The following is a 25,402-nucleotide window of genomic DNA, read 5'->3' as shown; positions in this document are numbered from 1 at the left end:
TAGAAAACCGCAGGTGTAAAACCGCAGTGGAATCCGCACAAAATCCACGGTAAATTCGCTATAAATCCGCAGGAAAAACGCTGTGTTTTTGCCCTGCGGATTTATCAAATCTGCTGCGGAAAAATCCGCAGAGGACCATTCTATGTGTGCACATACCTTAAAATGTATTCAAGATATGAGCAGATGGGTGGAGGGTAAAAAAGTGCCAAAGGTTCACAGGCTGCCCCAATAAATAACAAACATCAGATAGATGGTCAGATACATCTGCAGATTCACTAACAGCCTCCATATATTAGAGGAAAGGCAGCAAAACCCACCAAATTCTTCCTTATCTGATGAACACATGAACACTCAGCTAACCCGGGCACTCACGTATGTGGGATTGGGAAAGATAGCTGTCTGCCCAAAGAATCCTCAGTCAACAGTAATCTCATGGGAATGGCATAATGGCATACTATAGGCAGAGATAGATAGATGAAAGATAGATAACAGATAGATAGACAGATAGATAGTAGATAATAGATAGATAGTAGATAATAGAAAGATAGATAATAGATAATAGACGATAGATAATAGATAGATAGATAGAGATAGATAGATAATAGCTAGATAAATAGATGAAAGATAGATAATAGATAAAATAGATAGATAGATAGGTAGATAATAGATAGATGAAAGATAGATAATATATAGATAAATAGATGAAAGATAGATAATAGATAGATAGATAGATAGATAGATTGATAGATAGATAAAGATGATAGATATACAGATAATAGATATACAGATAGTAGATAGATAGATAAATAGATGAAAGATAAATAATATATAGATAATATATAGATTGATTGATAGATGATACAGAGATGATAGGTAGATAGATGGACATATTGTTGGTGCAATCTGTGCAGCCGCACGGGGGACCAACAGGTAAGGGGGCCCATTTATACCTCCAAAGCAAGTGTAATTTTGCATATATTGTTCTTGCACAGGGGCCCTTTTCTGTCTGTATCCGCCAGTGGATAAATAGATAGATAATTATTATTATTATTTATTATAGCGCCATTTAGTCCATGGTGCTATACATGTGAGATGATAGATAGATAATAATAATCTTTATTTTTATATAGCGCTAACATATTCCGCAGCGCCTTACACACATTATCATCACTGTCCCCAATGGGGCTCACAATCTAAATTGATAGATAGATAGATATTTTATAAGCTTCCTTAAAAATTGATTTCTGCTCCTGACAATTATATGATTAGTTGTAGCACACGTGAGTAATAACAATAGAATATATGGTATATTTTCATTATGTATTACATAGTATATTCTTATTAATTACTATTACTATCATCATCATCGTTCTAAAATAGTATATTACGATGACATATATTTACTTACATTTTCTTGAATCCGATCTAAAAAATAAAAGTTATATCTTACAATATAAGTCGCGACGAGACGTCCCCATGCCCCGATACTCACGCAGTTCGTGGGTGCCCGGGTTGTCGCTGAACTCGATGACATATAGGTGCCTCCCTTGGTGGCTTCTGCCAATACTGTAGATCTTGGTGATATAAGGGCAGGCATGGTGGACGTCATACAGAGCCTGGATCAGCTCCTGGTAGCGGTGGTAATGGAAGTTGACTGGCACTGCCACCTTACACAGGAGGACAAGGAGAAGGACAGCGCACAACTTCACACTCATTCTTCCAGCTTTCTCCCTGAAGTTTCCATAGGATGGGGAACAGAGAGCTCCTGTCCTGCCCCTCTGCCAGTGTGAACTGCACCCAGCCTGCTCCTATTTCATAGACTAGTGCCAGCCCACTGCAGCCTGCAGCCCAGTGGATGGAAGTATGTGAGGTGGACTAAGGGGGGAAAAAGTGACTTTTGCAGAACTCCTCCCTAGACAGCATCCTACAGAGTGACTTACAGCAGTAGATTGTGGAGACCCCCTCCTTCCCCTCTGCGCTCTTCCTCCTCCTCTCTGTGGCCCCCACCAGGTAGACCAAGCCCCACTGACCTCTGCTCATTTATTAACCAGTGTGCAAACAGTTAATTAACTAGCAAGGCTCAATGATTAAACGTCACGTTTTCACTGTTGGTATGGTTTACCACACTGTATCTGACTGTTTGCTACTATGTAATCCTGTTTAACACATGTTTTACATCCACGTCTTCAGATTTTAGGAGCAATAAACAGCGACGGATATTTTTCAGCGCCTCTTTTTCTCCCATTGACTGTTATAGGATAAAAAAGTAGCATAAGGGCTCATTCATATTACTGTATCATGGAGATGTTTTATTTCCTATATATCAATTTCAGCAGTTTTGTTCATATTTACAGCTTTTTCATACCTATTCCTTTTTTCTTGATACCCAGCTTTTTATTGGATTGCTCGAACCAAATGTTCACATGGACGCATTATCATTTTTTTTACCATCTGTATTTCAGCAACATTACAAAAATACAGCTAAAAAGACAGCACACAAAAAAAGTATACAAAATGTTTTAGAGAAAAATTGTAAAACCATAAAGACATCTCTGGAATATTGATATGTCACACTCACATCGAACATGGGATTAATTATTACTGGGGAAGTAAGAGCTGACAATTCAACCTCCATTGATGTAGGACCTTCTGCCATGAACGAGTTTTTACAACAAGGAATCTGCTGAGAACCAGCCAACAAGTCTAGGATTCATTTACTCATATGTTGAGATTTACAGCTGCTTCCTCTGTGCAAAGGAATTATCTCAGACACTCTAGAGCCAGTGGTCAGTGATGAATATTGGGGTTTGTCTCAATACGATATTTACGGGAGGTATATTTTCAGCATTGTAGCTGAGGTATGAACATAAGGCATTCACTCACATCACCATAAAGCCAGCCGAACACGTCCAACTTAATATCAGGCAGATGGATGATGCTATCCATGCCATGTTTCATCTCTATAGAAAGGTACAATCGTGATAGGAATCCTGACAACAATATCTCCTGTCTGGGACCTCCAGAGGCAAAGATATCCTGAAAGTTAAGGATCTCATACACTTCTAAAAGACCTAACACATCCTACAACCAGCCCCCTAGAAGAGCTTATCAAGGGGAGGTATGTGGGCATAACCTCGATCTAATAAAAAGCAGAGTTTGGGTGTTCGTCATTTTTCAGTCCTGGAAGACAACTTGCTCTGGTTCTGTCCGTTGTCCTAAAAAGTAGTACCTCCCTCCGCTAAGCTCTGAGCCATTTCTGTGACACAGGTTTAGTACTTTTCATTTGTCATCCCTTTTATTTTATGTGATTGTTTATACTGTATTGTTTTGTTCCCATTTTGTATCATCTTTGCATATTTTTATAAACAGCATCTAACTTTTTGTATTATATATATAAAATTGAATAGCTTTGTTCCTCTTGCTCTGTAAACCGCACCCCTGAAGCCATATGCTACCTATAACGGGTGTCCAATCAGCCTGTATAAACGATTGGTGGTAGCAGCTAGTAGTGGTTCCTTTGATTATTGTGGAGGTGGCATTGATCCTATCGGGATATATATATACATATATATATTCCATTCGTTGGATTTGGAGGTGTATATACCATACGCTCACTGAGTTCCCCAATAACTTGCCTAGCAGTGGAAAGAGTTGCTACCATCACTCGTCAGTTAATTGCGTAATTGTCCCAATTATTGGAGGCAGCGGAGTTGCATAGTGCAAAACATAAATATTCACATTAAGTTGAAAAAATCTAAAGTGGATACCATAGAACAAATGCAAGGAACAGAACACATGACAACAAAGGGCTCATATATATCTTGTAATGAAGGTTTTGCCACAATCATGTTGACATGTAATGATTTAAATGATGAAGGTGAAAGACGATAAAATACCTCTAAGTGCTAAGTGCAAAGGTTCCAAATGCCTCGTCCTCTCACCCCGACAGCGCCGTTTCGCAAAATGCTTCCTCAACTTAATGTGAATATTTATGTTTTGCACTGTGCACTTTATGGCTCATTCACTTACTGATTGATATTATTATGGTGTTTGGATACATATATACCATCCTTGATTGAAGGTTGCTATTTCACTATTTGAGTATTATATTAGCATGCTCTATGCTTTACATTTTGGCGGTTCCATGTCTTCATCCTCTTTCAATTCCTACTGCTTGGTTAATGCATTTCATTTTATTGTTTAAAATTTAATAAAGACTTATTTTTAAACTTTATATTTGCGATTTATCGTCTTTCCTCATATTGGTTTTTTTAAGATGTGTATAGAAAATAGTTTTGTAACAATGTATCAGTGGTTGGTAAAATAGGAATCGGGCTGTTTAACTCACAGAGAATTGTCTAGACTGGAAAAAATGTCATGAATAAATATTAGGTTTGTGCCAATTTCTAACTGCAGAGTGTAAATATTTTCATTCGCTGACAGAAAATAGAGATCTTGAAAATGGAAAGAAATTTAAACAGATAGGAGCGAAGTCATGAAACAATTTTTGCAAGTCACAATTTTTAGTTTCAGTTTGGAGCGAAGTCCAATTCAAGGAACTATTGTGATACCGGGCATAGACCAAGGGTAGGAAGAAAGATGAAAAAAAAAAAGCAGCCATGACATGCAGTTTTTGTGGGTGTTTTAATTTTTTCAACTAAAATCAGCAGTAGATTGAAAGAAGGGGTGAGCATAAAGGGCATTTTGTGTCTACTCCTGAGGTCAAGCTTTAAAAGTTGACAAATATGCACTAAATAAATGTATCACTTATTCATGGGACGGATAATAATAAATATTTGATCTCTGACAGTCTGACAATAGGGTCCCCACCATTCCTGAAGTCCTAAAGTCCCCTTTCTGCAATAAATCTGCTGTATGTGAATTTGTCCGAGCCTTGTTAAGGTCAGAAGATCTTTACTGATGAATGTAGCCTTTAACGGGTATTTCTAGCTTTACATAAAAGGGTGTTATCAGAAAAATATTCTTTTATCTCTTACATTTCTTGTGTTTGTTGTTTTCGGGTGCATGCATGATCATTTTTTATGTGGTATAACACCTGTGATGGGTTTGTTTTGTTGTGATTTTGTGACATCGATCATACTGAACTTCATTTGTGATCTATGGGTTTTTTCCTAAACCACAAACATATGTTCTGTAAGGGGAAGTGACACACATCATGTTCTCCTACCTTGACCTACATCTCCTGTGTCCCAATGATGTTCTGGTGGAATTCAGCATTCCGTTCCTATGGCTGGACAGAATGTTACACATCATGGTATTTCAAAGTTATAGCTTTGTTTTGTTCCCACATAGCGGGTCCCAGGCATAAACAGTTCTGCAAAAGGGCAAAAATTGGCCACACAGCGCAAGCTGTAAAAATCTGCATTTTATGTTATTTTCCAGTTCTTCCTTGGAAATTACATATTTTATATAGAACATAATCCCTTTCATGTAAGGAAATCCATCTCTCTTATAAATGCTTAATGAAGTCCAGTATTTCAGTCCTGGGCGTGTGGGTCTGTGACATTTAATTTGGATCCTCTCAAAGATGGCACAGTGATTTCAATATTCAACTGGAATAGATGTGTACAAAGTATGAGGCATCTAATGAGCAGTCAGTCTCTTAATGAGGGCACAATCTTGGAAATTAAATACAGCAGCAAGGCACAGAGCACGCCGCGTGCCGGTTACACAACAGCATAAAGGCACAGAGCTTGGTGGCTAATACAACAGAATAAAGGCACAGAGCTTGGTGGCTAATACAACAGAATAAAGGCACAGAGCTTGGTGGCTAATACAACAGAATAAAGGCACAGAGCTTGGTGGCTAATACAACGGAATAAAGGCACAGAGCTTGGTGGCTAATACAACAGCATAAAGGCACAGAGCTTGGTGGCTAATACAACAGAATAAAGGCACAGAGCTTGGTGGCTAATACAACAGAATAAAGGCACAGAGCTTGGTGGCTAATACAGCAGAATAAAGGCACAGAGCTTGGTGGCTAATACAACGGAATAAAGGCACAGAGCTTGGTGGCTAATACAACGGAATAAAGGCACAGAGCTTGGTGGCTAATACAACAGCATAAAGGCACAGAGCTTGGTTGTTACACATCAGTGGTGAGGCATACAGATTTTGTTGTCAAACAACAAGGTGAAGACACTGAGCTTAATGGTCTCACATAAGGTTTGAGGCAAGGAGGTTGGCAATTACATATGTTAGTTGAGAACTTGGTGGCTGCACATCAGAGTTGTGGAAAGGAGCTTAGTGGTTACACATAACAGTTGAGACACAGAGCTTGGTGGTTTAACATCAGAGTTGAGGCACAGAGCTTGGTGGTTAAACATCAGAGTTGAGGCACAGAGCTTGGTGGTTAAACACCAGAGTTGAGGCACAGAGCTTGGTGGTTACACATCAGAGTTGAGGCACAGAGCTTGGTGGTTACACATCAGAGTTGAGGCACAGAGCTTGGTGGTTAAAAATCAGAGTTGAGGCACTGAGCTTGGTGGTTAAACATCAGAGTTGAGGCACAGAGCTTGGTCATTATACATCACAGTTGAGGCACAGAGCTTGGTGGTTAAACATCAGAGCTGAGGCACAGAACTTGGAACTTACACAATAGCTGAGGCTTAGAGCTGGCTGGTTACACATCAAAGATAAGATATAATGGTTACACATTATTTGAGGCACAATGCTTGGCAGCTATAAATCAAAACTAAGATATAGAGCTTGGCAGTTACACACCAGTGTTTAGGCATAAAGCTTGACAATTGCACATGTTACTTGCGGAACAAAGCTTGGGGGTTATACATCGGAGTTGAAACACAGAGCTCTGTAGCTACAAATCAGAATTGAAGGACAGAGCTTGGAAATTACACAATTGAGTTGAGGCACATGCTGTAAGTTAGCAGTTACACATCACAATAGAGGCACAGAACTTGTTAGTTACCCATCAGAGTTAGGGCACAGAGTTTGACAGTTACACATCTTACTTGAGGCACAGAGCTTGGAGGTCACACACAGGGCCAGCTCCAGGTTTTTGAGGGCCCCGAGCGAAAGAGCCTCAGTGGGCCCCCCCTTTAACACATACCACGATTCATGATCGCATATAACACAGCCATGTAGTATATAACACAGCCACATAGTATATAGCACAGCCACGTAGCATATAACACAGCCATGTAGTATATAACAGCCCACACAGCATATAACATAGTAACATAGTAACATAGTTAGTAAGGCCGAAAAAAGACATTTGTCCATCCAGTTCAGCCTATATTCCATCATAATAAATCCCCAGATCTACGTCCTTCTACAGAACCTAATTGTATGATACAATATTGTTCTGCTCCAGGAAGACATCCAGGCCTCTCTTGAACCCCTCGACTGACTTCGCCATCACCACCTCCTCAGGCAAGCAATTCCAGATTCTCACTGCCCTAACAGTAAAGAATCCTCTTCTATGTTGGTGGAAAAACCTTCTCTCCTCCAGACGCAAAGAATGCCCCCTTGTGCCCGTCACCTTCCTTGGTATCAACAGATCCTCAGCGAGATATTTGTATTGTCCCCTTATATACTTATACATGGTTATTAGATCGCCCCTCAGTCGTCTTTTTTCTAGACTAAATAATCCTAATTTCGCTAATCTATCTGGGTATTGTAGTTCTCCCATCCCCTTTATTAATTTTGTTGCCCTCCTTTGTACTCTCTCTAGTTCCATTATATCCTTCCTGAGCACCGGTGCCCAAAACTGGACACAGTACTCCATGTGCGGTCTAACTAGGGATTTGTACAGAGGCAGTATAATGCTCTCATCATGTGTATCCAGACCTCTTTTAATGCACCCCATGATCCTGTTTGCCTTGGCAGCTGCTGCCTGGCACTGGCTGCTCCAGGTAAGTTTATCATTAACTAGGATCCCCAAGTCCTTCTCCCTGTCAGATTTACCCAGTGGTTTCCCATTCACTGTGTAATGGTGACATTGATTCCTTCTTCCCATGTGTATAACCTTACATTTATCATTGTTAAACCTCATCTGCCACCTTTCAGCCCAAGTTTCCAACTTATCCAGATCCATCTGTAGCAGAATACTATCTTCTCTTGTATTAACTGCTTTACATAGTTTTGTATCATCTGCAAATATCGATATTTTACTGTGTAAACCTTCTACCAGATCATTAATGAATATGTTGAAGAGAACAGGTCCCAATACTGACCCCTGCGGTACCCCACTGGTCACAGCGACCCAGTTAGAGACTATACCATTTATAACCACCCTCTGCTTTCTATCACTAAGCCAGTTACTAACCCATTTACACACATTTTCCCCCAGACCAAGCATTCTCATTTTGTGTACCAACCTCTTGTGCGGCACGGTATCAAACGCTTTGGAAAAATCGAGATATACCACGTCCAATGACTCACCGTGGTCCAGCCTATAGCTTACCTCTTCATAAAAACTGATTAGATTGGTTTGACAGGAGCGATTTCTCATAAACCCATGCTGATATGGAGTTAAACAGTTATTCTCATTGAGATAATCCAGAATAACATCCCTCAGAAACCCTTCAAATATTTTACCAACAATAGAGGTTAGACTTACTGGCCTATAATTTCCAGGTTCACTTTTAGAGCCCTTTTTGAATATTGGCACCACATTTGCTATGCGCCAATCCTGCGGAACAGACCCTGTCGCTATAGAGTCCCTAAAAATAAGAAATAATGGTTTATCTATTACATTACTTAGTTCTCTTAGTACTCGTGGGTGTATGCCATCCGGACCCGGAGATTTATCTATTTTAATCTTATTTAGCCGGTTTCGCACCTCTTCTTGGGTTAGATTGGTGACCCTTAATATAGGGTTTTCATTGTTTCTTGGGATTTCACCTAGCATTTCATTTTCCACCGTGAATACCGTGGAGAAGAAGGTGTTTAATATGTTAGCTTTTTCCTCGTCATCTACAACCATTCTTTCCTCACTATTTTTTAAGGGGCCTACATTTTCAGTTTTTATTCTTTTACTATTGATATAGTTGAAGAACAGTTTGGGATTAGTTTTACTCTCCTTAGCAATGTGCTTCTCTGTTTCCTTTTTGGCAGCTTTAATTAGTTTTTTAGATAAAGTATTTTTCTCCCTATAGTTTTTTAGAGCTTCAATGGTGCCATCCTGCTTTAGTAGTGCAAATGCTTTCTTTTTACTGTTGATTGCCTGTCTTACTTCTTTGTTTAGCCACATTGGGTTTTTCCTATTTCTAGTCCTTTTATTCCCACAAGGTATAAACCGCTTATACTGCCTATTTAGGATGTTCTTAAATATTTCCCATTTATTATCTGTATTCTTATTTCTGAGGATATTGTCCCAGTCTACCAGATTAAGGGCATCTCTAAGCTGGTCAAACTTTGCCTTCCTAAAGTTCAGTGTTTTTGTGACTCCCTGACAAGTCCCCCTAGTGAAAGACAGGTGAAACTGTACAATATTGTGGTCGCTATTTCCTAGATGCCCGACCACCTGCAGATTTGTTATTCTGTCAGGTCTATTAGACAGTATTAGGTCTAAAAGTGCTGCTCCTCTGGTTGGATTCTGCACCAATTGTGAAAGATAATTTTTCTTGGTTATTAGCAGAAACCTGTTGCCTTTATGGGTTTCACAGGTTTCTGTTTCCCAGTTAATATCCGGGTAGTTAAAGTCCCCCATAACCAGGACCTCATTATGGGTTGCAGCTTCATCTATCTGCTTTAGAAGTAGACTTTCCATGGTTTCTGTTATATTTGGGGGTTTGTAACAGACCCCAATGAGAATTTTGTTACCATTTTTCCCTCCATGAATTTCGACCCATATGGACTCGACATCCTCATTTCCTTCGCTAATATCCTCCCTTAAAGTGGACTTTAGACAAGACTTTACATAGAGACAAACCCCTCCTCCTCTCCGATTTTTACGATCCTTTCTAAACAGACTGTAACCCTGTAAGTTAACTGCCCAGTCATAGCTTTCATCTAACCATGTCTCGGTTATTCCCACTATGTCAAAGTTACCTGTAGATATTTCTGCTTCTAGTTCTTCCATCTTGTTTGTCAGGCTTCTGGCGTTTGCGAGCATGCAGTTTAGAGGATTTTGTTTTGTTCCAATCTCCTCGCTGTGGATTGTTTTAGAAATGTTCTTACCTCCCTTCTGAGTATGTTTTCCTGGATCTTCTTTGTTCAAGTCTAATGTTTTTCTTCCCGTCCCCTCTTCTTCTAGTTTAACGCCCTCCTGATGAGTGTAGCGAGTCTTCTGGCGAATGTGTGTTTCCCAGGTTTGTTGAGGTGTAGTCCGTCTCTGGCGAGGAGTCCATCGTACAAGTAATTCACACCGTGGTCCAGGAATCCGAATCCTTGTTGTCTGCACCATCGTCTTAGCCAGTTGTTTGCATCAAGGATCCTGTTCCATCTCCTGGTGCCATGCCCGTCTACTGGAAGGATAGAAGAAAAAACTACCTGTGCATCCAGTTCCTTTACTTTCTTCCCCAACTCTTCAAAGTCTTTGCAGATTGTCGGTAGGTCCTTCCTTGCCGTGTCATTGGTGCCAACATGTATCAGAAGAAAAGGGTGGACGTCCTTGGAGTTGAAGAGCTTTGGTATCCTATCGGTCACATCCTTGATCATCGCACCTGGAAGGCAGCATACTTCTCTTGCAGTTATGTCCGGTCTGCAGATGGCTGCTTCTCTGCCTCTCAGTAGTGAGTCTCCCACCACCACCACTCTTCATTGCTTCTTGGCTGTACTTTTTGCTGTCACTTGTTGCTGTGTGCCCTTTTCTTTTTTGCTTGCTGGTATTGCTTCATCCTTAGGTGTGCCATCTTCATCCTCTACAAAGATTTGATATCGGTTCTTCAGTTGTGTGGTTGGTGATTTCTCCATGGTCTTCTTGCTTCTTTTGGTCACATGCTTCCACTCATCTGCTTTTGGAGGTTCTCTGACACTTTTTTCACCTTCTGTGACCAGTAGAGATGCTTCTGTTCTGTCTAGAAAGTCTTCATTCTCTTTGATGAGTTTCAAAGTTGCTATTCTTTCTTCCAGACCCCGCACCTTTTCTTCTAAAAGGGCCACTAGTCTACACTTCTGACAGGTGAAATTTAATTCTTCTTCTGGTCGATCTGTGAACATGTAGCACATGCTGCAGCTCACCATGTAGGTTGTCACATCTGCCATGTTGCTCCTAGATCCTGCTGACTTGCTGTGTGTTTTCCTTCTTGTGTAATCTACTCAGCCAAGCTCTCTTGCAATAATGTCCTACAGGCAAAAATTACGGCGCGCGGTTTGGTGATTCTTTCCAAGCAGCTGGTCCCGGCTGTACCCAACGATCTTCTAGCTTAGGGAGACTGTTCGCTTTTCCCAGAAGGCACCTGGAATATGCAAATTAGCCTCCTCAAGCTTGAATCCCTGGTTTGGTGATTCTTTCCAAGCAGCTGGTCCCGGCTGTACCCAATGATCTAGCTTAGGGAGACTCTTCGCTTTTCCCAGAAGGCACCTGGAATATGCAAATTAGCCTCCTCAAGCTTGAATCCCTGGTTTGGTGATTCTTTCCAAGCAGCTGGTCCCTGCTGTACCCAACGATCTTCTAGCTTAGGGAGACTCTTCGCTTTTCCCAGAAGGCACCTGGAATATGCAAATTAGCCTCCTCAAGCTTGAATCCCTAATTTGGTGATTCTTTCCAAGCAGCTGGTCCCGGCTGTACCCAACGATCTTCTAGCTTAGGGAGACTCTTCACTTTTCCCAGAAGGCACCTGGAATATGCAAATTAGCCTCCTCAAGCTTGAATCCCTGGTTTGGTGATTCTTTCCAAGCAGCTGCTCCCGGCTGTACCCAACGATCTTCTAGCTTAGGGAGACTCTTCGCTTTCCCAGAAGGCACCTGGAATATGCAAATTAGCCTCCTCAAGCTTGAATCCCTGGTTTGGTGATTCTTTCCAAGCAGCTGGTCCCGGCTGTACCCAACGATCTTCTAGCTTAGGGAGACTCTTCGCTTTTCCCAGAAGGCACCTGGAATATGCAAATTAGCCTCCTCAAGCTTGAATCCCTGGTTTGGTGATTCTTTCCAAGCAGCTGGTCCCGGCTGTACCCAACGATCTTCTAGCTTAGGGAGACTCTTCGCTTTTCCCAGAAGGCACCTGGAATATGCAAATTAGCCTCCTCAAGCTTGAATCCCTGGTTTGGTGATTCTTTCCAAGCAGCTGGTCCCGGCTGTACCCAACGATCTTCTAGCTTAGGGAGACTCTTCGCTTTTCCCAGAAGGCACCTGGAATATGCAAATTAGCCTCCTCAAGCTTGAATCCCTGGTTTGGTGATTCTTTCCAAGCAGCTGGTCCCGGCTGTACCCAACGATCTTCTAGCTTAGGGAGACTCTTCGCTTTTCCCAGAAGGCACCTGGAATATGAAAATTAGCCTCCTCAAGCTTGAATCCCTGGTTTGGTGATTCTTTCCAAGCAGCTGGTCCCGGCTGTACCCAACGATCTTCTAGCTTAGGGAGACTCTTCGCTTTTCCCAGAAGGCACCTGGAATATGCAAATTAGCCTCCTCAAGCTTGAATCCCTGGTTTGGTGATTCTTTCCAAGCAGCTGGTCCCGGCTTTACCCAACGATCTTCTAGCTTAGGGAGACTCTTCGCTTTTCCCAGAAGGCACCTGGAATATGCAAATTAGCCTCCTCAAGCTTGAATCCCTGGTTTGGTGATTCTTTCCAAGCAGCTGGTCCCGGCTGTACCCAACGATCTTCTAGCTTAGGGAGACTCTTCGCTTTTCCCAGAAGGCACCTGGAATATGCAAATTAGCCTCCTCAAGCTTGAATCCCTGGTTTGGTGATTCTTTCCAAGCAGCTGGTCCCGGCTGTACCCAACGATCTTCTAGCTTAGGGAGACTCTTCGCTTTTCCCAGAAGGCACCTGGAATATGCAAATTAGCCTCCTCAAGCTTGAATCCCTGGTTTGGTGATTCTTTCCAAGCAGCTGGTCCCGGCTGTACCCAACGATCTTCTAGCTTAGGGAGACTCTTCGCTTTTCCCAGAAGGCACCTGGAATATGCAAATTAGCCTCCTCAAGCTTGAATCCCTGGTTTGGTGATTCTTTCCAAGCAGCTGGTCCCGGCTGTACCCAACGATCTTCTAGCTTAGGGAGACTCTTCGCTTTTCCCAGAAGGCACCTGGAATATGCAAATTAGCCTCCTCAAGCTTGAATCCCTGGTTTGGTGATTCTTTCCAAGCAGCTGGTCCCGGCTGTACCCAACGATCTTCTAGCTTAGGGAGACTCTTCGCTTTTCCCAGAAGGCACCTGGAATATGCAAATTAGCCTCCTCAAGCTTGAATCCCTGGTTTGGTGATTCTTTCCAAGCAGCTGGTCCCGGCTGTACCCAACGATCTTCTAGCTTAGGGAGACTCTTCGCTTTTCCCAGAAGGCACCTGGAATATGCAAATTAGCCTCCTCAAGCTTGAATCCCTGGTTTGGTGATTCTTTCCAAGCAGCTGGTCCCGGCTGTACCCAACGATCTTCTAGCTTAGGGAGACTCTTTGCTTTTCCCAGAAGGCACCTGGAATATGCAAATTAGCCTCCTCAAGCTTGAATCCCTGGTTTGGTGATTCTTTCCAAGCAGCTGGTCCCGGCTGTACCCAACGATCTTCTAGCTTAGGGAGACTCTTCGCTTTTCCCAGAAGGCACCTGGAATATGCAAATTAGCCTCCTCAAGCTTGAATCCCTGGTTTGGTGATTCTTTCCAAGCAGCTGGTCCCGGCTGTACCCAACGATCTTCTAGCTTAGGGAGACTCTTCGCTTTTCCCAGAAGGCACCTGGAATATGCAAATTAGCCTCCTCAAGCTTGAATCCCTGGTTTGGTGATTCTTTCCAAGCAGCTGGTCCCGGCTGTACCCAACGATCTTCTAGCTTAGGGAGACTCTTCGCTTTTCCCAGAAGGCACCTGGAATATGCAAATTAGCCTCCTCAAGCTTGAATCCCTGGTTTGGTGATTCTTTCCAAGCAGCTGGTCCCGGCTGTACCCAACGCAGCCTTGTAATATATAGCACAGCCCACGTAGCATATAACAGCCCATATAGTATATAGCACAGCCACATATTATATAAGACAGCCCACATAGTATATAACATGACCCACGCAGTATATAGAACAGCCATGTAGTATATAGCACAGCCCACGTAGCATATAACAGCCCATATAGTATATAGCACAGCCACATAGTATATAACACGGCCCATGTAGTATATAGCACAGACATGTAGTATACAGCACAGCCCACATAGCATATAACAGCCCATATAGTGTATAGCACAGCCCATGTAGTATATAACACGGCCCATGTAGTATATAGCACAGACATGTAGTATACAGCACAGCCCCTTCCCCCCCCCCAAGAATGACCCCATAGTCCAGTACTCACTTATAGTTACAAAAAAAAAAAACACTCCTCACCTCTCAACGTGCCCGCGCTGCTCCCTTCTCTGGTCTCGGCGGCTGCCAGTGCACTGCCTGACACACAGCGAGTGTGTGATGACGTCATCGCGAACCCGCAACGGCAGTGTCAGAGGCAGAGTGGGGAATGATGGTAGGGGGAAAGTCAGGTGATGCTCTCTCCTCCATCATTTGCTTTGAACTTTACCGGCAGACGCCGGTATAGTTCAATGCGGCAGCAGGGGAGTAGGCGCTGGCGACAGGCAGGCCCCCCTGCCTCACAGAGGCCCCATGGCGGCTGCTGGTGTGCCGCTAGCTGAGGGCCCCTGCGGGAGCAGGGGCCCTAGGCAGCTGCCTGCCCCTAACGCTGGCCCTGAATGGGCTCCACCTATCTCACCAGGACCCCGGCACTTGCCTGGGTATGCCGGGTGCTGACGCCGGCCCTGGTCACACATCAGAGTTGAGTCATGACGCTTGGCAGCTGTACCTCAGAATTGAAGTAGAGAGCTTGTCAGTTACACTTAGGATTTGGGGCACATAGCTTGGTAGCTAAACAACAGATTACAGACATTATTGAGACACAGAGCTTAGTGGTTACACATCTACTCATAGATTTCACCTAGTTATAACAGAACTACCTAGCAGGTTCTCTGAATAGGCGAAAATTAGAAACCATCCTGACGGAAGCTCTAATCCAAGGGCATATTACAGAAGTTAGGAAAAGTACAATTTGCCATTTTAACTTAATGGCGTTTAGTTTTAGGATAATTCAGAGCAGCACCTCAGCTCAGCACGATTTATGCGTTTTGTTTACCCGGGTAATAAGTGGAACGGCGCTGACGGCATTTCCTGCTACAAACCACAGCGTTGTTTATTCCTAGGGTTCCCAACCGTGGAATCTGTAACATCAGGAGATAGTCCAAAAGTATTAGGACACATACAACAGCAGAGCAATTACAAATATTAGATATAATGACAGTGGTCCACCTGGTGGGGTCTGTATTCACCAGACCCTCTTTTTTTAAGACATTTAACCAATATTTATTAGATTTGATTTGCATAATCTAAAATATAACATTGTCTCTGGACCAAGGTCCTTTCTCTTCCAGGCGCCATCACCCTGGGTCCTAACACCAAACAGGACATGAGAGCAATGAGTGGTAAGTAAATGCCCATGTTCTGTATTTATGTTTGGGTTTAGGGGCTGGGACTAGGAGGTCTGGTCTGAGACCCAAATTAATTTTGGGGTTAGATATCTGAATTATGAGTATTGCTCGCTGTGTCCTAGATCTTTTTCTCTTTGCCTTCACAGGTTATTATGAGTTAGAATGGGATAGACCAATAAGATGATCTTCATCCAAAAGTAAAAGTGCACCCTTAGGTCACAATATATGGATTTAAAAAAATAATAATAAACTTTTTGAGTAAAAAGTGCATCTGCGTACAATGATTGAGGTTCAATCTAACATCTATTATTCTGAACTCCTGAAAGGGCAGCGGGACACTTTGGAAAAAAAAATAATCTTGTCATGGGTACCAAGAGAAGTTGTTCCACCATTGCAGCTGTGTCATTTCTGATAATGCTGGGCGTAATTACATGGCGGGCAACATGAAGGATACTGTGAACATTGCTGCTGATACAGTCCTCCTTTCCAGGAAACCTTGATGAGTTTAACTTTCTGACGCAACCTTCTTCTTGGCTTTTGAACAATGATGCTACTGAGAAAATATTGCACTACAACCGCACTGGCAGAGCCTGGATATCTCAGTTGAACTTGTCCTCTCAGCATACACAATGATAAAATGACCGCTTGACCACCCACCTGGACAATGAGCCCTGGCCAGAACTCACAAGGCATTGCAGAAGCAGATCTGTTACCAGGTGAATACATCATGTGGGCATCTGCCAGAAAGTGGGCTGTAAGGTTCGCCACTTCTGTCCTATATTTAGGACACTAGAAGACGACCCTTAGTCACTGACCTTGTTGAGCAGATGCACAGGTGCCAGATGTCCATGATCCATTTTTTCCCTGTTGTACAGTGTTCAGGTATAAGAGTCAGGTATCAGACTCAAGTATCAGAGTGAGTTATCAGAGTCAGGTATCAGAGTCAGGTATCAGAGTCAGGTATCAGAGTCAGGTATCAGAATCAGGTATCAAAGTCAGGTAACAGACTACGGTATCAAAGTCAGGTATCAGACTCAGGTATCAAACTCAGGTATCAGACTCAAGTATCAGAGTGAGTTATCAGAGTCAGGTATCAGACTCAAGTATCAGAGCAGGTATAAGACTCAAGTATCAGAGTCAGGTATCAGACTCAGGTATCAGAGTCAGGTATCAGAGTCAGGTATCAGAGTCAGGTATCAGACTAAGGTATCAAAGTCAGGTATCAGACTAAGGTATGAAAGTCAAGTATCAGACTCAGGTATCAAACTCAGGTATCAGACTCAAGTATCAGAGTGAGTTATAAGAGTCAGGTATCAGACTCAAGTATCAGAGTCAGGTATCAGACTCAGGTATCAGAGTCAGGTATCAAAGTCAGGTATCAGACTCAGGTATCAAACTCAGGTATCAGACTCAAGTATCAAAGTGAGTTATCAGAGTTAGGTATCAGACTCAAGTATCAGAGTCAGGTATCAGACTCAAGTATCAGAGTCAGGTATCAGAATCAGGTATCAAGGTCAGGTATCAGACTCGGGTATCAGACTAAGGTATCAAAGTCAGGTATCAGACTCAGGTATCAGACTAAGGTATCAAAGTCAGGTATCAGACTCAGGTATCAGATTAATGTATCAGTCATGCTTGGTCTGGGGGAAAATGTGTGTAAATGGGTTAGTAACTGGCTTAGTGATAGAAAGCAGAGGGTGGTTATAAATGGTATAGTCTCTAACTGGGTCGCTGTGACCAGTGGGGTACCGCAGGGGTCAGTATTGGGACCTGTTCTCTTCAACATATTCATTAATGATCTGGTAGAAGGTTTACACAGTAAAATATCGATATTTGCAGATGATACAAAACTATGTAAAGCATACAAGAGAAGATAGTATTCTGCTACAGATGGATCTGGATAAGTTGGAAACTTGGGCTGAAAGGTGGCAGATGAGGTTTAACAAAGATAAATGTAAGGTTATACACATGGGAAGAAGGAATCAATATCACCATTACACACTGAACGGGAAACCACTGGGTAAATCTGACAGGGAGAAGGACTTGGGGATCCTAGTTAATGATAAAGTTACCTGGAGCAGCCAGTGCCAGGCAGCAGCTGCCAAGGCAAACAGGATCATGGAGTGCATTAAAAGAGGTCTGGATACACATGATGAGAGCAGTATACTGCCTCTGTACAAATCCCTAGTTAGACCGCACATGGAGTACTGTGTCCAGTTTTGGGCACCGGTGCTCAGGAAGGATATAATGGAACTAGAGAGAGTACAAAGGAGGGCAACAAAATTAATGAAGGGGATGGGAGAAATACAATACCCAGATAGATTAGCGAAATTAGGATTATTTAGTCTAGAAAAAAGACGACTGAGGGGCGATCTAATAACCATGTATAAGTATATAAGGGGACAATACAAATATCTCGCTGAGGATCTGTTTATACCAAGGAAGGTGACGGGCACAAGGGGGCATTCTTTGCGTCTGGAGGAGAGAAGGTTTTTCCACCAACATAGAAGAGGATTCTTTACTGCTAGGGCGGTGAGAATCTGGAATTGCTTGTCTGAGGAGATGGTGACGGTGAACTCAGTCGAGGGGTTCAAGAGAGGCCTGGATGTCTTCCTGGAGCAGAACAATATTGTATCTTACAATTATTAGGTTCTGTAGAAGGACGTAGATCTGGGGATTTATTATGAGGGAATATAGGCTGAACTGGATGGACAAATGTCTTTTTTTCGGCCTTACTAACTATGTTACTATGTTACTATGTTATGTATCAGACTCATGTATCAAACTCAGGTATCAGACTCAAGTATCAGAATCAGGTATCAGACAGAGTATTTCTGATGTTTGACTTTGATATCTGAAAGTCAGGTATCAGAGTCAAGTATCAGAATGAGGTATCAGACAGAGTAGTTCTGATGTTTGACTTTGATACGTGACTATTTCCTAAAATGAACACTGTACTGTTGCAATGTAGCTCAGTAGGCTGGCACCGTATGAATTTCTGGAGATCTGCTCCACCATGAATCTTTTTTTTTTTTTTTTAACTTCATTGGGTGTATGTTAGTATAAGATAGGAAATGTTGCACTTCTAGCTCACATGAAATGCAAAGTGTTCACAAAGGTTCAAAACCATTTTTGGCCTGTCCCATACATAATACAGAAGGGTGTAAATGTCAGAGAAAGTGTCAAGATGACTCCTACGGTGTTCATGAAAGAAGAAGGCTCGTAGTCTGAAACTGTACTCTACTTATCCACTACAGGGATATCTACACTACCCAAAACAGAAGGAGAAAGAAACCCACAAAACTGCAAGAGATAAGAAGGACCAACACGCAGCATGTTAATGGTACCCAGATGGAGAAGCGATATGAATAACCACCAGGAGGGAATCTCATTTTGCTCTTGCCTTAGAACCTACTTTCTTTCCTATTTTCCTCTGGTTAGGAAGTAGTCTGTCAAGTAGACTGGACGATTTCAGTCAGTGGGTTTTATCAGTAGACCCGTGTTGGGAATTGGTCTTCTAAGTAGAGTTGAGCGACCTTGACCTTTTTAGAGTCGAGCCGGGTTTTGCGAAACCCGACTATGTCCAAAGTCGGGTCGAGTGAAATCGGCCGATTATGACGTAAAGTCGGGATCGACCGAAACACGAAACCCAATGCAAGTCAATGGGGCAGCATAGTCGGCAGTGAGTGGGGGCCAGGAAAACACCTAGAGTGCCCATTTTAATGTCAAAACCATCCATTCTTCTTAATGAAGCTTGTCAAGCGTAATTTACCTTATAATAATTGGAAGGCATTTGAAATTGGGGGTCATTTGGCTAAAGTTGTGGGGGGTAGGGCTGGTTCAAGTAATTAGTGGGCCCAGGAAATCTGGACCACGTCACGGCAGTGGAGCAGGGAGAGGTAAGTATTTCAACTTTGCAAGTGCTGTGAACCTGAGCAAGCAGGGGGGGCCCACTCGTTGGCATTGGCACTGGCACAGGGCCCCTCAAAGTACAGCGGTGTGTTTGCACGGCGGGGGCGCCTCCCACCGGCAGCAACACTTTTGCGTACTATGAGAGGCCCTGTGCCAGTGACGTCGCCAACTAGTATTCCTCCCCCCACCTGATGAAGGAACCTGCACTTTCATCTGCACCTTCCTCTTTGTCCCCGTGTAAGGTGGTATGGTATGCGGGAAGAGCAACCTGACTTTCAGCAGGGTCACAATGTTGTTGTGTAGCGTGCACGGGGAATGTTGCGTTATGGGTCAATGTACCAGCAGACTCATCTATCACTGGCTGGGCAATGGGCACGATGAAGTGGAAACACAGATATAGGCCCAAAGAAGAAAGTGGGCTAAATGCAGTTCAAAATTGGTAACACAGGAATAACCAGGGGGCATTGCAGTGGAGGACAACTGGAATGAGAGGCTGACACAGAGAGTAGGGCCAAATCAGTAAGTAGTCGAAATGCAGTTCAAAATTGGCAACCGTAGTAAACAGGCGGCACAGCTTTGTTCAGTGGAGGAGAACAGCAAGGAGTGGCAGACACCGATAGTAGGCCCCAAACCAACTAGTACGCCAAATGCAGTTGTTCCATTTAACCACAATTTAATGAGAGCCTGAAGATAGAAGCTCAGGAAAGGCAACCTGGGGAACACCTTGGAGTGTAACACACCATCTCTCTCCACCCCATACCCATTTTGTATGGCCTAATGCAGTGTACTTTTCTACAACTACTAAACGAGAGTCGGAAGACCGAAGCAATGGCAAGGAAACCTGGGGAACACCTTAGAGTGTAACACACCCTCTCTCTACACCCCATACCCAATTTGAAGGTCTAATGCAGTGTAGTTTCCAAGAACTACTAAACGAGAGCCGGAAGATCGAAGCTCAGGAAAGGCAACCTGGGGAACACCTTGGAGTGTAACACACCCTCTCGCTACACCCCATACCCAATTTGAAGGCCTAATGCAGCGTAGTTTCCAACAACTACTAAACGAGAGCCGGAAGATCGAAGCTCAGGAAAGGCAACCTGGGGAACACCTTGGAGTGTAACAAACCCTCTCTCTACACCCCATACCCAATTTGTAGGCCTAATGCAGCGTAGTTTCCGACAACTACTAAACGAGAGCATGAAGATCGAAGCTCAGGAAAGGCAACCTGGGGAACACCTTGGAGTGTAACACACCCTCTCTCTACACCCCATACCCAATTTGTAGGCCTAATGCAGCGTAGTTTCCGACAACTACTAAACGAGAGCCGGAATATCGAAGCTCAGGAAAGGCAACCTGGGGAACACCTTGGAGTGTAACACACCCTCTCTCTACACCCCATACCCAATTTGAAGGCCTAATGCAGTGTAGTTTCCAAGAACTACTAAACGAGAGCCGGAAGATCGAAGCTCAGGAAAGGCAACCTGGGGAACACCTTGGAGTGGAACACACCATCTCTCTACACCCCATACCCAATTTGAAGGCCTAATGCAGCGTAGTTTCCAACAACTACTAAACGAGAGCCGGTAGATCGAAGCTCAGGAAAGGCAACCTGGGGAACACCTTGGAGTGTAACACAACGTCTCTCTACACCACGGAAGGGATGATTCTTAGGAAGGAAGGCTGTTGGAAATAAGCATTGCGCGTCCGAGGGTGATTAGATTCTTATTAGGTATATACTCACCCTCGGACGCGCCCTGCTTCTTTATTTGGAATGAATGTTTATTTGCAATGTGGTGTTGACTTTCTCTATTATTTTGGTAATTAATGATTTTATTATTTTCATTATTTTGCATCTTCTCGGCAATAATATAAAGAAGACGCGACAGGACAACACTCGGTGGATGCCATATGTGTGTTTTCAATTTAAAAAAACTTTCAGTTAACTACTTGCAGGAGAAAGTAATTGTAGCTGGTGGCCATTTTTAGTACTGTACCAGATTTTAGTTGTGTGTTTGTTTTTAATGTTAAAATGTCTGCATTTGATATCTCACCAGTATTTTCTTTTTTATAAGCAAAATACTTATTTTTATATTTTCTGATGTTGGTTCCAGGGGTACACGGCCAGCAGTGCCCTGGTCAGTGTAGTAGTAGTTGAAAGAATGGACCGCAGACAGGCATCGAAGGCCTAAAATAAAAACACATGGCTGTAGGCAATTTTAAATTGGTTCCAGGGGTACACGGACAGCAGTGGTGTGGTCAGTGGAGGCCTAGTGGAAGGAGTGACCGCAGACAGGCATCGAAGGCCTAAAATAATAACACATGGCTGTAGGCAATTTTAAATTGGTTCCAGGGGTACACGGGCAGCAGTGACCTGGTCAGTGTAGTAGTAGTTGAAAGAATGGACCGCAGACAGGCATCGAAGGCCTAAAATAAAAAAATTGGGCTGGCTGTAGGCAATTTTAAATTGGTTCCAGGGGTACACGGACAGCAGTGGTGTGGTCAGTGGAGGCCTAGTGGAAGGAGTGACCGCAGACAGGCATCGAAGGCCTAAAATAATAACACATGGCTGTAGGCAATTTTAAATTGGTTCCAGGGGTACACGGGCAGCAGTGACCTGGTCAGTGTAGTAGTAGTTGAAAGAATGGACCGCAGACAGGCATCGAAGGCCTAAAATAAAAAAATTGGGCTGGCTGTAGGCAATTTTAAATTGGTTCCAGGGGTACACGGACAGCAGTGGTGTGGTCAGTGGAGGCCTAGTGGAAGGAGTGACCGCAGACAGGCATCGAAGGCCTAAAATAATAACACATGGCTGTAGGCAATTTTAAATTGGTTCCAGGGGTACACGGACAGCAGTGGTGTGGTCAGTGGAGGCCTAGTGGAAGGAGTGACCGCAGACAGGCTTCCAAGGCCTAACATAACAAACTTGGGCTGGCTGTAGGCACTTTTAAATTGGTTCCAGGGGTACACGGGCAGCAGTGGTCTGGTCAGTGGAAGTCTAGTGGAAGGAGTGACCGCAGACAGGCTTCCAAGGCCTAACATAACAAACTTGGGCTGGCTGTAGGCACTTTTAAATTGGTTCCAGGGGTACACGGGCAGCAGTGACCTGGTCAGTGTAGTAGTAGTTGAAAGAATGGACCGCAGACAGGCTTCGAAGGCCTAACATAACAAACTTGGGCTGGCTGTAGGCACTTTTAAATTGGTTCCAGGGGTACACGGGCAGCAGTGGTCTGGTCAGTGGAAGTCTAGTGGAAGGAGTGACCGCAGACAGGCTTCCAAGGCCTAACATAACAAACTTGGGCTGGCTGTAGGCACTTTTAAATTGGTTCCAGGGGTACACGGGCAGCAGTGGTCTGGTCAGTGGAAGTCTAGTGGAAGGAGTGACCGCAGACAGGCTTCCAAGGCCTAACATAACAAACTTGGGCTGGCTGTAGGCACTTTTAAATTGGTTCCAGGGGTACACGGGCAGCAGTGGTCTGGTCAGTGGAAGTCTAGTGGAAGGAGTGACCGCAGACAGGCTTCGAAGGCCTAACATAACAAAATTGGGCTGGCTGTAGGCACTTTAAATTGGTTCCAGGGGTACATGGGCAGCAGTGTATGGTCAGTGGAAGTCTAGTGGAAGGAGTGACGGCAGACAGTCTTCGAAGGCCTAACATAACAAAATTGGGCTGACTGTAGGCACTTTTAAATTGGTTCCAGGGTAACACGGCCAGCAGTGGCCTGGTCAGTGTAGTAGTTGTAGAAAGAAGGGACCGCAGACAGGCTTCGAAGGCCTAACATAACAAAAATGTCAAAACAATGGTATTGTCAGTGCCAGGCATTGAAGGATGTCAGCGCCTAGACTACACATTGGTGAAGCTGTGAGAGATAATTTTGCTAGTGGTAGAGCACTGTTTGAGCTGGGGGGGGGAACTGTCTTGTGGCCGGCGTTACAGGCACAGGGCCCCTCATATTACAACGGTGTGTCTGACGTTGGGTGCGCACCACCACCGCCAGAGACACTTTATTGTACTATGAGGGACCCAGTGGCAGTGCCGTCGACCAAAAGCGGCCACACCCACCTCTTCAGACAAACAGCACTCTCAAGGGTCCAAGCGCAAAGTGGCGATAGCACGGCCCCGTGTGGGGAGTTTGGCCATTTCGTGAGGTGGAAACATGTCGTATGCTGGACAATCAGGTGAAGAAAATTACGAGATTGGAAAAGTCATTCAGAATAGTCCACAGGCAAGACCTTTTCATAGGAAAGCTAGGTGTCAGCCGGGCAGGGTGGGGCAAAAGATTTTGAAATCCAGTTGTGGTTCATTTTAATGAAGGTTAGATCATCTACATTTTGGGTAGCCAGACGAGTCCTTTTTTCTGTTAGTATTGAACCTGCAGCACTGAATACTCTTTCTGATAGGACACTAGCTGCCGGGCAAGCAAGCTCCTGCAATGCATATTCTGCCAATTCTGGCCAGGTGTCTAATTTGGATGCCCAGTAATCAAATGGGAATGACGGTTGAGGGAGAACGTCGATAAGGGATGAAAAATAGTTTGTAACCATACTGGACAAATGTTGTCTCCTGTCACTTTGAATTGATGCTGCAGTACCTGTCCTGTCTGCGGTCATAGAAAAATCACTCCACAACCTGGTCAGAAAACCCCTCTGGCCAACGCCACTTCTGATTTCTGCCCCTCTAACACCTCTGGTCTGCTGGCCCCTGGAGCTCGTGTGAGAACGATCACGGGCGCTGTGTGCAGGGAATGCCAGAAGCAAACGGTCAACAAGAGTTGATTGTTTTGTTGCTAATATTAGTTCCAAGTTCTCATGTGGCATAATATTTTGCAATTTGCCTTTATAGCGAGGATCAAGGAGGCAGGCCAACCAGTAATCGTCATCGTTCATCATTTTTGTAATGCGTGTGTCCCTTTTGAGGATACGCAAGGCATAATCCGCCATGTGGGCCAAAGTTCCCGTTGTCAAATCTGCGGTTGTGCTTGGTTGAGGGGCAGTTGCAGGCAAATCTACGTCACTTGTGTCCCTCAAAAAACCAGAACCCGGCCTTGCCACGCCACCAATTTCCCGTGCCCCCGGGAAAGCTTCCTCATTAAAAATATACTCATCCCCATCATCCTCCTCATCCTCCACCTCCTCTTCGCCCGGTACCTCGTCATGTACACTGCCCTGACCAGACAATCGCTGACTGTCATCAAGGCTTTCCTCTTCCTCTGGTGCAGACGCCTGATCCTTTATGTGCGTCAAACTTTGCATCAGCAGACGCATTAGGGGGATGCTCATGCTTATTATGGCGTTGTCTGCACTAACCAGCCGTGTGCATTCCTCAAAACACTGAAGGACTTGACACATGTCTTGAATCTTCGACCACTGCACACCTGACAACTCCATGTCTGCCATCCTACTGCCTGCCCGTGTATGTGTATCCTCCCACAAAAACATAACAGCCCGCCTCTGTTCGCACAGTCTCTGAAGCATGTGCAGTGTTGAGTTCCACCTTGTTGCAACGTCTATGATTAGGCGATGCTGGGGAAGGTTCAAAGAACGCTGATAGGTCTGCATACGGCTGGAGTGTACAGGCGAACGGCGGATATGTGCGCAAAGTCCACGCACTTTGAGGAGCAGGTCGGATAACCCCGGATAACTTTTCAGGAAGCACTGCACCACCAGGTTTAAGGTGTGAGCCAGGCAAGGAATGTGTTTCAGTTGGGAAAGGGAGATGGCAGCCATGAAATTCCTTCCGTTATCACTCACTACCTTGCCTGCCTCAAGATCTACAGTGCCCAGCCACGACTGCGTTTCTTGCTGCAAGAACTCGGACAGAACTTCCGCGGTGTGTCTATTGTCGCCCAAACACTTCATAGCCAATACAGCCTGCTGACGTATGCCAGTAGCTGCCCCATA

General features: G+C 44.1%; 1 protein-coding gene across 1 annotated transcript in view; it reads right to left on the bottom strand.

The window, feature by feature from the left end:
• CPN1 (carboxypeptidase N subunit 1) overlaps positions 1 to 1,864 on the bottom strand; it is a 47,683-nt gene extending 45,819 nt beyond the window's left edge. The window contains exon 1 of the mRNA XM_069753971.1: positions 1,493 to 1,864. Coding sequence (XP_069610072.1) covers positions 1,493 to 1,715 — 223 coding nt within the window. The 5' untranslated portion in view covers positions 1,716 to 1,864. The remainder of the gene's footprint in view (positions 1 to 1,492) is intronic.
• Between the last annotated feature and the right edge of the window lie 23,538 nt (positions 1,865 to 25,402).

The sequence above is a fragment of the Ranitomeya imitator genome, chromosome 2, assembly GCF_032444005.1.
Source record: "Ranitomeya imitator isolate aRanImi1 chromosome 2, aRanImi1.pri, whole genome shotgun sequence".
NCBI classification, from domain to species: Eukaryota; Metazoa; Chordata; class Amphibia; order Anura; family Dendrobatidae; genus Ranitomeya; species Ranitomeya imitator.
Note: the sequence above shows the minus strand (reverse complement) of the source record. Positions and strands in the feature narration are given on the sequence as shown.